We start from the raw sequence: 12,837 nt of genomic DNA, 5'->3' as shown, positions 1-12,837 counted from the left end.
ATTCAGGCTGTGCTTTTTTTGGGTCAAGTGTTGTCTCTCGTTGTTAATCTTAGCGTCATCTTCTTCTCCCAGGGTACATTACAAAAATTTGTCGACGATCTATTCGAGACGTTGTTCAGCACAGTTCACCGAGGGAGCACTCTTCCCCTCGCCATCAAATACATGTTTGACTTCCTGGATGAACAGGCAGACAAACATGGCATCCATGACACAGACGTACGTCACACGTGGAAAAGCAACTGGTAAGTGCCTTTTTTAAAGATAAAATTAATATCTCATACAGTTGGTCCTTATATCATTGCATAACTGCTCTAATGTCAAATAATATATACATTTTAATCTTGTAAAACTCAATTGGCAGCTTCGTCTCTTACATATTCTCTTTGTCTCCATCTTCCAGCCTTCCATTGCGTTTCTGGGTGAACGTGATCAAGAACCCACAGTTTGTGTTTGACATCCATAAGAGCAGCATCACGGACGCCTGTCTGTCTGTTGTAGCTCAGACCTTTATGGATTCTTGCTCCACTTCAGAGCACCGCCTGGGCAAAGACTCCCCATCCAATAAGCTGCTCTACGCTAAAGATATCCCCAATTACAAGAGCTGGGTAGAGAGGTAGGCGCTGATACTCTCGCTTTATGCACAATTCTGATCCCTTCTGTCATATCCTTTTTGTATCCTCTTACAATAAAAACTGGGATCTTCGGGGAAATTGATTCATAATTCTCTTTCTTCCTGCCTGCACTTCTCAACCAGATTCTGTAAAAGCCTTTTGAGAGTGTTTGATACAGGCGTGCATTGTTAGTGAAAATGATATTATGGCTCAAAAATTTTGACTATATAAAGAATTTAAGCCTCAGTTGAGCTATTACATTGATTCAGTGAATCTCTGCGAGTGATGCCAAATGTTGCCCCTTGTCTGCGTCCTCAGGTACTACGCTGACATCAACCGGCTGCCAGCCATTAGTGACCAGGACATGAATGCTTATTTGGCAGAACAGGCCAGACTCCACTCCACAGAGTTCAACATGCTCAGTGCTCTCAATGAGATCTACTCTTATGTCAGCAAGTACAGTGAGGAGGTAAGTGATATTTGCATGCACACATTGTACTTGCACATACACACCTAACTTGAGCACAGTTGTTTTTGATGCATTCCGCACTGGGCATTGTGCATGTTATTTATCAGCCCAGTTCGCCTGAAGAGTCAGCAATAAACCTTTCTAATGTATGTACATTTGTGGGAGAATCATGTAAATAGCGGAAGGAGATATGATAAGTGTAGCTAATTGCGCATTCTGCAGGAATCCCTAAGCTTCCGGCATTTTACAAGTTTCAGTTTTGCACAAAAAATCCTGAGCAACAAATTAGCACAGTACTGGTACAAAGTTGGTGGGGAAAATAATCATGAAGCAGGTCAGTTGCAATGAAATATATAAATCAAAGACAGACAAATTATACAAAGAAAGAAAATGAGAGCTGTAATTATAAAACATATGACTGTCTTACAACACCAAACAAAGAGAAGATTGGAAATCGTGTTTTTTGCTCATTAAATTTGAGACATAAGACATTTACCTCTGTATTCCAGTGAAACATCGTCCATATCAGCATCTCCGTCCTCCAACTGCTCTGCTCTGATCCTCTGCTGCTTTATTCTGCTCAGCTGTCTGTCAGCCTCTTTTTATTTCCCTTTTTCCTCTTTTGCTCACCTTTTTCGTTTAATGACTCCTGTTGCATTAATAGTATAAATTACTACAAATAGGTTTTATTATCATTCATAGTACATAAAACAGACACTTCTTCCCAGGTGGAGTTGAACTGTGCCCTTAGTGCAAGTTTTGGAATGTTGTTATTTCATTACTATATTTCGGTGCAGCATAATTTCTTTTTTGAGCTCAGTGATCTCAGATAAATCCATCCTCTGAACTACATACTAAGCTCCTCCACTTGCACATTTTACCTGGAGGGCAGTCCCAGGCGCTGATTGTGTAATGAGCTGCTGCCTTAGTAAATCAGCTGCTAATTACGGGCAGATTGCAAGCGCAAATTGAACAAAAGGCGTGCCGCAAATTTGCCCCACACTTTAATGTACGTATATCTAGCCCTTGGTGTTCCCAGACTGTTCATAACTGACAAAGGTTAGTGAGGTCAGTTCAGAGTCTTCAGTAGACTTCCCCAAAGCCCAGAGGTCTAGTGAGACCTGAGCTTAACAAGGCAGTGTGTCTGATCTGTAGAGTAGAAAGTGAATGTCTACAAGCTCTCAGCATGCTGCTCTGTCCTTTCGCCTGTGCTGAGTTAGAGTGGGCTATCTGTTATATAGGGCTCTCATGAGCAGAATCATGGGCTACACACACACACACACACACACACACACACACACACATTCTGTCAGATCACAGGAAGTGTAAAAAAGGAGGGAGGAAGATAGGAAAGGATGAGAGAGAGAGAGTGCATTTATGGAGACATTCTGCTTCTAATGTCAGCTCCTCCTCTGGGAGGCATTAGTCTGACCTTTATGTTGGACCACAGTATCTCTCTCTCTTTCTCACTCTCTATCTCTTATTTTCTCTCTCCCTCCTTCCTGCACATTCCTTCTCTTTTTACCCATTATCCAGTCAGCTTCCCCTTTGCTCTCCATGAATCTCATACATTCACTTTTGCTGCCTCTGCAGTTGTAGCCGTCTGATGCACACATGCGTAGGACATATGCAAACACTTTCGTTTTGCACGCATACACTGCACATGTACCCCATCACTCCTGCAGTATCTGCTGTCTCCCAGAGTGCAGTGCGTAAAGCCTTACCTAGCACCGCTCACAGTTGTTCATTCTTACTCAGTCCTTAACAAAGGGCTGTGTGTCAGTCTAACCAGGCCAGGGCTGCAGCCTACTTAAATGGATTTGGGAGATGGCAGTGGGAGCTGCACCTGCATACAGTGCTGCAGATTAATAATAGATTGCTATCGGGCCGATGAGGAGGAGGAAACGCTCTGCCTGTAGCTGCCAGCCTTTAAGAGCACTTAAGCAGATGAGTGGAAGATTTTAGGTGGGCAGACAGATAATGTGTGCAGCAACAGGACAGGCAGCAAACAAAGGTTTGCCAGGCTCTGCAAAAGAAGAGAACAAGAATGTTGCTGACATGTTTTTTACCGACAACAAGCAGTCAGTCAGCTTTTAATGCATGGAAGGTGGTAGAGCAACCTAACTGGACCAAACACCTAAAAACTTAAAGTGTGGTTCTGATTGACCGAAGGACATAAATGTACTTGTATTTTACAGCAGTAGGTAATTATTAGTTAAGGTTCACAAAATGCTTGTACGAAGCAGATATTCTGTCATTATTTATTACTGATGTATTTTCATGAATTTGCTGACATCTGAGTGACCCCTAAGTATGAATAAATAGAAAAAGACAATGAGTGGCAAAATACTTCCTTAGTAATCTAAAATGTCGGTCAACATGGTTAAATGGTGCATTGTGGGTCACACTTTTCAACCATATGCATTTATTATTTATCTCTTACCTCAGAAGTTTTTTAAGTTACATATTGCATAAGAGGGGTCAATTAATTATTTTGTTTGAATCATCAATTATTGACGCTGCATTCCAGTCTAGTGCAGTTTGATGTGAAATAGATCTACAGTGGCAAACAGATACACGGTAGCAAACCAAAGACCATATGTTGAAACAAAGGCAGGAGTGTTTGGATACAGAGATCCATATCAAAGGTGATTAAAAAAAAAGGCCATATTGTAGTTTTTTTCCTGTTTTATATTCATATTAAAGGTCTTTGCCATGTGTGTTGGTGTCACTCTGATATAGATTCATCCTGACAAGGCAGACACTAGATGAGAGAACGAAGGGGAGAGCCTGTCTAAATCCCTTTTGAACCCAACTTGACAAATGCCAAATTTACAAGAAATGGGCTCGGGAGATAAAACGGGAAAGGCTAATATACAAATATTTCTTGATGTTGTCAAAGACAAAGGCAGTGATGTAATTCTTTTCTTTTTCTTTCATGTGATGTCCATATAGAAACATAAAAGAACAGGCTCTGCTCCATAAAGAAAAACATTATTTTCTATTTTCTATTAAATGGTATCAGATCTAAATCTAGAATGGAAGCAGCCACATCATGTGTTGTGTATTTTATGGCTGGTATTTTTAACACAGTTTTCTGTTCTGTACAGATCACGGCAGCCCTGGAGCAGGATGAACAGGCGAGGAAGCAGAGGTTGGCCTACAAGGTGGAGCAACTCATCTCTGCCATGTCCCTCGAGAGCTGAGAGTGACCCCCTACTGAAAGAGAGAGAGAACAAGAGAGACAGGACCACAATCTCTACAGGACCTCCCAAAAGGGTCCCGCATTACTTACCTCTCATCGTGGGAGCTAGAACCATGAACCAGACCTGGGATCTCTCTGTATCCACAACCGGACAGATATACAACTGCTTTAGTTTGTAATTCTCCCACCTCCTTCCATGATGGCACCAGCTAAGGGCCCAAAGACTAAGAAAGAGGCCCTGTAGCTGGGGCTGATAATGGCATAAGGAAGGAACATCAGAAGAGAAGGCAACAACATGGCTTGTATTTATTATTTTTTTGTTTCTTTCTTTTTCTCAAAGGATATTTTCTCTCAGTTTGATAGGAAATTGTATGTTGTGTGTGCGTGTGTGTGGGTATGCATGAGTGTGTGTTTGTGTTGTGCTGATGAAGACTCCTGCAGGACTGTGAGAGCAAATGGAGAAACAGATTTATTACTCTACTCAGTCAGAAATTCACATCTGAGTGTGAGATGGAGATTAAAAAAAAAGAGCAGAAGTGCAGATCTCATGTTGGACAGCTGAGTTTGCATTAAGATTTTCTTCTTCTAAGATTTTATTTTTGTACTTGTACATTTGAATATTATCAGTTGCAGTTGAAATATCCACCCAGGATCCCACAAGTGTTGCTGTATAAAGAGTCTAACACTACATCAGGGTACTGTGATAGTAAAACAGGCCCATAGTCCATGTCTTCTCTCACTCCTTCCCTCCGGACTGATGCTTCTCATGACACGGACAAAACCTCTGCTCTTTATCCAATCAGAACTGTACAGGAAAACATTAAACTCGTGCTCATCATCTAAGAGTCAATCGAACTCCACTCGTGGTGGTCACAGTTCAGCCAGCATGCTTGCACCTAAACTGAGGATGGCGGCAATGAAGTCTATAGTGTATTTACGAGATGACCTTAAATCAGCATCACTCTGGTGTCCAACGCTTTTCTCAGCAGTTAGGTCATCTGTGTATGTACCAGTTGATACTTGCCAATCAGTGTATGTGAATGTACAAATGTTTTTTATTTGTTTGTTTGTATGTCTATTTGAGTTTTGCAAACAGAAAGGTGCTCAGTTGAACTGAGCCCCATAGATATTTGCAGTAGCTCGTGAAGTGAACAACTCCATTTGTCCGTCCTGGCCCCAACCCATCCAACTGCTTCCCAAACATTATTTACCCAAAATCGCTTTTCTGCTAGAGGAGAGTGTGTATTGTCTGCATTGTGGCTGTCACTGCTGTGACTCCGCTGCTCATACAGCACAGTATGTACAGCTAGCAGTTAGTAGAGACCAGACGAGAGCAGTTGGTTTCTGTAGGCTAAAACTCTCTGTTATATAACTGCAGTTTATGTCTCTTTGGGAACTTGATCAACTTTATGTGTACTTTGCATGCATGCTATCACACATCAGAAGTGTTCTAAGGGTCCATCTTTGATTTTATCAAGTGCCAATGAGTCATACCAGTTCTAGCTGGCCAGTTGAGATGTTAGCTGATGGGAGATCTTACCGACCACCCGACCACCACTCATGTCCTCACACAGACAATAAGAAGCCTAGCTGCGTGGGTCTAGTTTGACCAAGTGCCAAAAGATCCTGTTGTTTCAAATTGTTCACTAATGTGTCAAAAATCGGTTTATGCTTTACAGAGGGAGCAAAGCTCTCATATTGGAGTGTAGAACCGGTTAAAGTTGAATCTTACATAACTGGAATGGTGAGTTTGAGACTCATGAAAGGTACGAAACATAAGCAGGAGAAAAGAGATCTGGGAATGAGGAGCAAAACATGAAAAACACATACAGATGTGACGAGTATGTTTCATGTCATGTGGATGCATCTCCTGACTTAAACCAAAACGTCACAAGCTTAAAGGCTGATGTAACCTTCCAACCTTCTAGCTGGATGACAACTGTAGATTCCGTCCTCTGGATAGGTGATTTCATTTTCTTCCGAGATACATGTTTGCTTGTTGTTTACATCAAGTACTTGAAAATAAGTAGTATAAAGGTTTGCACAGTATACTGCAAGTGTGTGCGTTGAGAGCATGACAAACACCAGTAGTGGGTGAAAGGTGCTTCTTTTCTCTGTGGCCTTAGATACCCACCTGCTTAGTGTTCCTGATCTTATTAGTCCTCGACTCGGGCACAGTCCTTTCCTTGCTTCGGAGCCCAATGGTTTTTCAGCGATACCTGGCCATGGCACTCTGCTGAGGACTGTCTTAGTGAGATAAAGTAAAAGGAAAGGTGAAGAGGGTACGGCCTGGCTCAGGCAGACATTGCCTCGCTCAGCACTCGGCTCGCCTGAGCTGTTTGAAGAGAAGTGTCGAGAAATGAGGAGAGAGGGAGAGGTAGAAAGAGAGAGAACCCCTTTAGCTCTAGTTTCCTGCTCCAGCTTTGAAGCTGCTCTTTGATCTGAGTCAGTTGTGTGCACAGTGTGATCAGGAGATGGAAAGAAAGAAAAAAAAAACATCAAACTAACAGGCGAGGAGAAATGTAGGATGAGGTGATGATTGACATGCTATTACCGTGTCTGGCCAGTGGGGGCAGAAGTGGGGAAAAGTAGTTGTAATTTGTTTCCTCATTTAAAAAAGCACCTTCTCACTCCCTCACCCCCTAATAAACATCTATAGGTACACAATGGCGCACGCATACAGTACACATACACAAAACATAAAGCTTCTTCCTTTTGATTAAGGTGTCTTCCCAATTTCAGCAAATAGAATTGTATCCTCCTCATACCTCACATTGCTTGTATGGAGTAATGCTTTTTATCATTTTAACGGGACCTAAATGCCTTTTCCTTTTTGCAAGGGATGAAATGTATGTCTATTAGAGTCTTTCCAACTCTTAGATGAGCTCCCCTGTATTCAGAATTGTGACAAACATTATCAGAGGCACACAAATTGGATGAAAGTGGCTTTGATTTTTCTCTCAGAGATCATTTATATCAGGATGTTTCCTTTTGTCTTGTGTGAGATTTTTGCATGCATTTTAATTCATGCTTTAGTTCTGCCTGGTATTCCATATCGATCCGCACCGTCATTTGTCTAACTGCAATTCTTCCCGGAAAGCCCATTTGTACACGTCTTAAATCACAGCTGAATGCACCTTTTTTTGTGAAAGAGATTTTTTTTGTTACTAGATATAGCTTGTTTCCATGCTGTACACTTATTTCTGGGAGTATTTTAATTCAGTTTGAACTGAGAAAAGAAAAGTTTGTTTACTCTTTCTGCAGCGCAGAATCCCATTTGACTGCCAGTTGTGTGAGATATGGATAGATGCTCACAAACACAACCTCATTTCAGCTCAAGCTGATTGCTAATTGAAGATGCTTTGTGCACTTTTTCGCTCTCAGTGTAAGGTGTTGCCGAAGAGATGGTGTTGTGATTTTGACTGGCATGTGTCATTCCTAGAAAACAAAGCATTTAATCAGCATTTTTTGTTTGCTTTATGGCATCAGACAGATGAATTGAAATCCAGATCTGTGTATTACTCCCAAGTCAAAATATCACCAAGTATAAAATGAGTATCCTTCCATTTTAAACACATTGTAAACAAACCCTTTGTAGACACTGGAGTTCTGTAAAATAGTAATTACTGGCAATGATGACGATGATGATGATGACGATGATGATGATAATAATAATGGCTGTCTGTTCTTCTTGTTTTATAAAAGTGTTGTGAAAATTGTAAGAAACTTAAAGTATTTAAAAAAGGTTGTTCTCTTGTTTTTTTATTTGCTTTGGTTTTGTTATGATAATATATTATTGTGTACCTATTGTAAATATGAAGCACACCTATTTTGCAAGCCAAGGATTCACTTTGTACTGTTGTTATATATAAATAAACTTTGCTGGTTAAAAATTGCATAGAGCCAAAATCTGTATTCATGTCTTTTTCTTGAATGACCTCCCAGTTCAGGACCTACAATTCCCATAATTCTTAAACAGGAAGTATAACCTTGCCAAAGATTCAGTAAGTTACACATGATTGGTCTGTTTCTTTAGTCTATATTTACATTTTGACAAATTGAAAAATTAAAAGTATGCCGAATTAATTATTAGCAGTTTGGTACATATTGCAATGTACCCATGGATGTGCAGAAAACCATCACTGGATTACTTCAGTACTGAAGAAATAAAAAAAAATTGGTGATTCTCAGGCGAGATCTGGAGTTATAAGGAGCGTCTTTTTTCAGTGGTTTCTAAGCGGGATATATGGACGTTTATACACGACAGACGAAATAATGCTATCCTGGGAAAGTGTAAGTCAAACTGAATATAAAAACGTGTGTATTATGTCTGTGTGTTTAGATTTGACTGATTTATGACTTTGAGAAGGAGTCCGGTTTTGTCTGTGTTTTGACTGTGTTGATACACAATAACTTGGCCGTTTTTTCAGATCACCAGCATACACCTGTTCCACACAGGCACATTCCCAAACTCCTTCAGGGAGACACAGTTCCATCTCTCTCCCATCCCCTGTAGCTCTGGGTTCATCCTGAGATCCTGCATTTGCCTCTCACTTCCTGGCTAGCGCCTAACACAATAACCCAAGGCTGTAACATGTTGAATTGTGGTCGTTTGTCTTCATGCAAGTCTGTTAGCTGGGACTGGGCTCAGCTTCTCTGTGCCACCACAGGGGTTGCAATCACATTAGGTTGCTAATGGAGGTGTGGGTCAGTGTGTTTAGCTGGAATGAAATGGCCCTGAGGTCAGTGATTCCACAGAGGACGACTGTGGATGACCACTGAGGCACAAGCTCATACTTTTTTTTTCTTCTTATAACCGTGCACTTTTTTTAATGCATCTATCTATTATTAGAGTTATCTAGAGTAAACAGTTGGGGAAGAAAGTAGGCAGAGGAAAGAGCAGGAAGAAGGTTCAGTTGCCCACGTAAACATTAAGTAAAGTCTCTGAGCTAAACACTGCATCTCTTATAATTCTGTAATGGCCATTACATGGTCATTGTGATTGTTGGATGTATTCATCATCCACACTTTGAGAAAGGAACCAAAAGCACCATTTTGCACCATATGAATACCTAACAGTGTCAGAGCTGTACAGACAGACGGAGGAGTGGTCATTCCTCCTTTCTACATAACACTGACACCAATGAAAAGGTGTAGTCTGACGGAGCTTACTGAGGTGGAGTTGTGGTGTAAACGGTGCTTCTCAACTTTCTGGTGCAGCCATTATCGAGCAATATGTATTCTATATCTTGAGTCCCTCGGCCACCCCTGCCTCTGTATTTCCTCTAGGGAAGGTCTAATCCCCGCTGCTTCTAATCCTGTGCTGCTGAGACCAATTCAAATCCACGCGGGACTTAACGCTCTGTAATGCCTTTACAAGTAGTTGCATAAAGCTGACATCCCATTCGTTCTGGGTAGGATTCTCAGCCTGGATTACAAGGCAAATTCTGAAATAATTAATGTGAGTTGGCAAAAGAGGATGCCAGGGGTGATTTCAGCCCCATTTCGAAGAATGGTAGACTATTAATTTCCACATTGAAACAATCCTTGACACCTTGTTGGACCTCAGTACTTAATAATAATTCTGATCCTGATGGTTATTGAATGTCTTTTGTTTGAGATCATCATTAGGCAAAGTGAGGCAAACCCCTGCATTGGTGATTTGTAGCTCACGCCTCTCACTTTGTAGCCATGTGTTTGATTATCAAGAAAAGTTGACGACCTGTAGAGTTGTACTTCTGTACCCAGAAGCACTCACATTGGTTTTATTCATGATCAACAACTCCAAGTGTCCTTGAACAAACACCCCAAGCTGTTTCTGATAAGTGCATGGAATAATATAGGTTGATAAGGTTCTTCACAAACCACAACTGTACACCTGCACTTCCTTTATCATTTAGGACTTTGCATGCAAGTACATATACAATACATATGTTGTATCTTTCTATTCTGCTTGGAATCAACTACAACTGTGTTTCAGCCCAGGATGTTGCCATGTTGTCATCACAACAACTAATCCAAATTCAAGAAATGCCCATTAATTGTCCACAACCTTGCAATTTTGTCCAATCGTTGTAGTTTCCTGCAAGTTTTCACCAATCATAGCAGTCCCAAAACACTGAGCCATATGTCACCAAACATTTAGGCTAACTGTTTTTTTTTTTTATTTTCAACCATTATTTCATCGTAAAAAATGCTGAAAAACATTGCAACATGCATCACAATTTTGTTGAAAAGCTGCCATGAAATCAGGCATTTTGGGCTGCAACAATCTCCCCAAAAAAGCCAGTGAAATCCCAGAGGGGCTGGTATTTAAAAGGATAAGTGTTGTGGGGTTGAATATTTGGGTTATTGTCAACTGATCCTAACCAAAACCAACAGTGCATCAGTCTGTCTCTGTTTACTTTCTCTTTCTCAATTTCAACTTCAAATAATTATTATTATTTTAACATAAATTAAAGCTGATTAACACACCTGCTTATGGCCAAATCCAAGCTAGATTTATCATGGCATCTGGGATGATTATATTTTGATTAATTTTTATATCTTCTTGTGAGAATTGGCAACTGGAGGAATGGCACAATTATTGTGATAATCATCAAAATATACTCTCTCTTAAAATACTACTAAAACATACTGGAATCACATTATCTTACATTTTGTTAGTTCAAATATTTTTTGTGGGGAATACAATGGACAAACCAAGGCTTCCCCTTGTGGCAATTCAGCATAAATCGGGGAATCAGTATAGGACTGTACATTAGCAAGCTAGAAAGCTCTTTCAAGTGACTTATGTCTGGATATTACCGATTATCCCAATAATGCAAATTCACCATGATAAACGTAAGTTATAAATACTGAAAACTTCAATTATCCTTGGCTTTTATTTGCTTCAATCACCAAACTCAACCTTGGAACAGGAATCTACTATTCTCTATTGAAAAAGGCGATCTAAGCTTACAACTGTTTTATAAATCCAAAGAATTTGAGTAAAATCAAGACCACTTGAGACCTGCGTCAAACGTGTAGCCACACCAGGCTAGCAAAGGAGCCCTGCATCTAATTGGAAACCTGCTTTTATGGTATTTTTTTATGGTATTTTTTTTTTTTTTTTTTTATGGTATAACAGTTTCTTATCATGATATGCAATAATATTGTGTAATCCGTTACTCCCAAAGCCTGTGAACAGAACACAAGAAAGAGAAGCGGGTGGTGGTGGAAGTTGTATGGAGGAAAATTGCGTCGAATGTGAATCCAGGTGTCTAAGCTCTCAGCACAGGCTCTATTTATAGTCTGGCTTCCCGCTGTTAGAGCTGTCATTCTCAGTGTGCTCTGCAGCCCGTCTCGCCTGCCGCCCGCTAGCCTCTCTCTCATTAGAACTCCACAGCACAACATACACCGACCACGTCAGTGGGTGCTCTGCATAATTCACAGGTCAGAGACTCATTCAGCAGCATGTGTTAGCCTCAAACACACATACAAACACACACTGGCAGAAGTCACACATACAGAGAATAGTACGATGTTGTGTGCATAATCAGCAGAATGAGACCTGGGAATTATACAAACATATATGTTCAAATAAAAAGGGGAGAAAAAAAGCTATTAATTAACTGCTTCTCTCATGCATAGGCGTGTAGAAAGTTTCCCGCTGACAACAAGTTCTTCCACTTTTCTGAGCACTGTGGCTGTTCCTATCAGCAGGCGAGGCTGACGATCAGTGGCTTTCTCTGGACGCGACTTGTTCCTGCTCCCTGACATGGTAATGAGGCTCTCCCAGCAGGCCCGCTGACAGCCTCCTGTTGTGTGGCTTCATCTCTTTTAGCACCGCACAGCAAAAACAAAGAGGTGGGTGGGTGGCGTCCATTCGACCCAGTGCCCCCAGTGAACCCATACCAACTGTGCTTCCGAAAAGTGCAGGCGTAAGTATTTTTCAGCTATGCAAATGCACAGGGACATTAAAATACACAAGCGTACCCAGGAACAGGGTTGTGTTATGAATATGAAGTCACAGAACACACATAATTTAATTTTGTTCGTGTGTGTTTGCGCACCCTGTGTACCCACACTCACACTTCTCATACACGCACACACAGTGACACAAACTCAACTACCCTGCTGCTTTCAGGCGCAGGGTGCAGGTGAGAAACGCCTGCCAAATTTCCCTAGCTGGAGCACTCGTTTGCATATGCAGATGTTAATTACCACTGGAGCTTGTATGGGCCAATCAGCAGACTGCTGGAACAGCTTGTGCATCTCTCTCTCCCCCCACAGGTCGCCGTTTCCACAGTTACTCCCCTGGCTGATAATAAAGATAATCACCTCCGATTTCCTTCATGGCTCATTTTCTCCTGCTCGCTTCTGAAAGGCCAGAGCGCCGCTGTCTGATTTTCCACGCTGAGCTCTTATCAGCGCGCCAGGGCCGAGGACTGGGGCGGGGGCCAAGTCGACACACCACCTGCCACACACTCACCAGAGGGGACAGATTCGTTCAGTCAGGGTCTCAGATATGGAGGGGTAATGAGTGCGAGATTATCCATCCGGTATGGTGT

The 12,837-nt window shown here is 41.4% G+C and overlaps 1 protein-coding gene across 2 annotated transcripts in view; it reads left to right on the top strand.

Annotated features, from left to right (window-relative positions):
• The window catches only part of plxna2 (plexin A2), a 164,696-nt gene extending 156,502 nt beyond the window's left edge, over window positions 1-8,194 (top strand). For both annotated transcript variants that reach the window (XM_051425086.1, XM_051425087.1), the window contains exons 29-32: window positions 73-242; window positions 401-613; window positions 930-1,080; window positions 4,191-8,194. In XM_051425086.1, coding sequence (XP_051281046.1) covers window positions 73-242; window positions 401-613; window positions 930-1,080; window positions 4,191-4,286 — 630 coding nt within the window. In that variant the 3' untranslated portion in view covers window positions 4,287-8,194. The remainder of the gene's footprint in view (window positions 1-72; window positions 243-400; window positions 614-929; window positions 1,081-4,190) is intronic.
• The last annotated feature ends 4,643 nt before the right edge of the window (window positions 8,195-12,837 follow it).

The sequence above is a fragment of the Dicentrarchus labrax genome, unplaced genomic scaffold (genome assembly GCF_905237075.1).
Source record: "Dicentrarchus labrax unplaced genomic scaffold, dlabrax2021, whole genome shotgun sequence".
In the NCBI taxonomy this organism is placed as follows: Eukaryota; Metazoa; Chordata; class Actinopteri; family Moronidae; genus Dicentrarchus; species Dicentrarchus labrax.
Note: the sequence above shows the minus strand (reverse complement) of the source record. Positions and strands in the feature narration are given on the sequence as shown.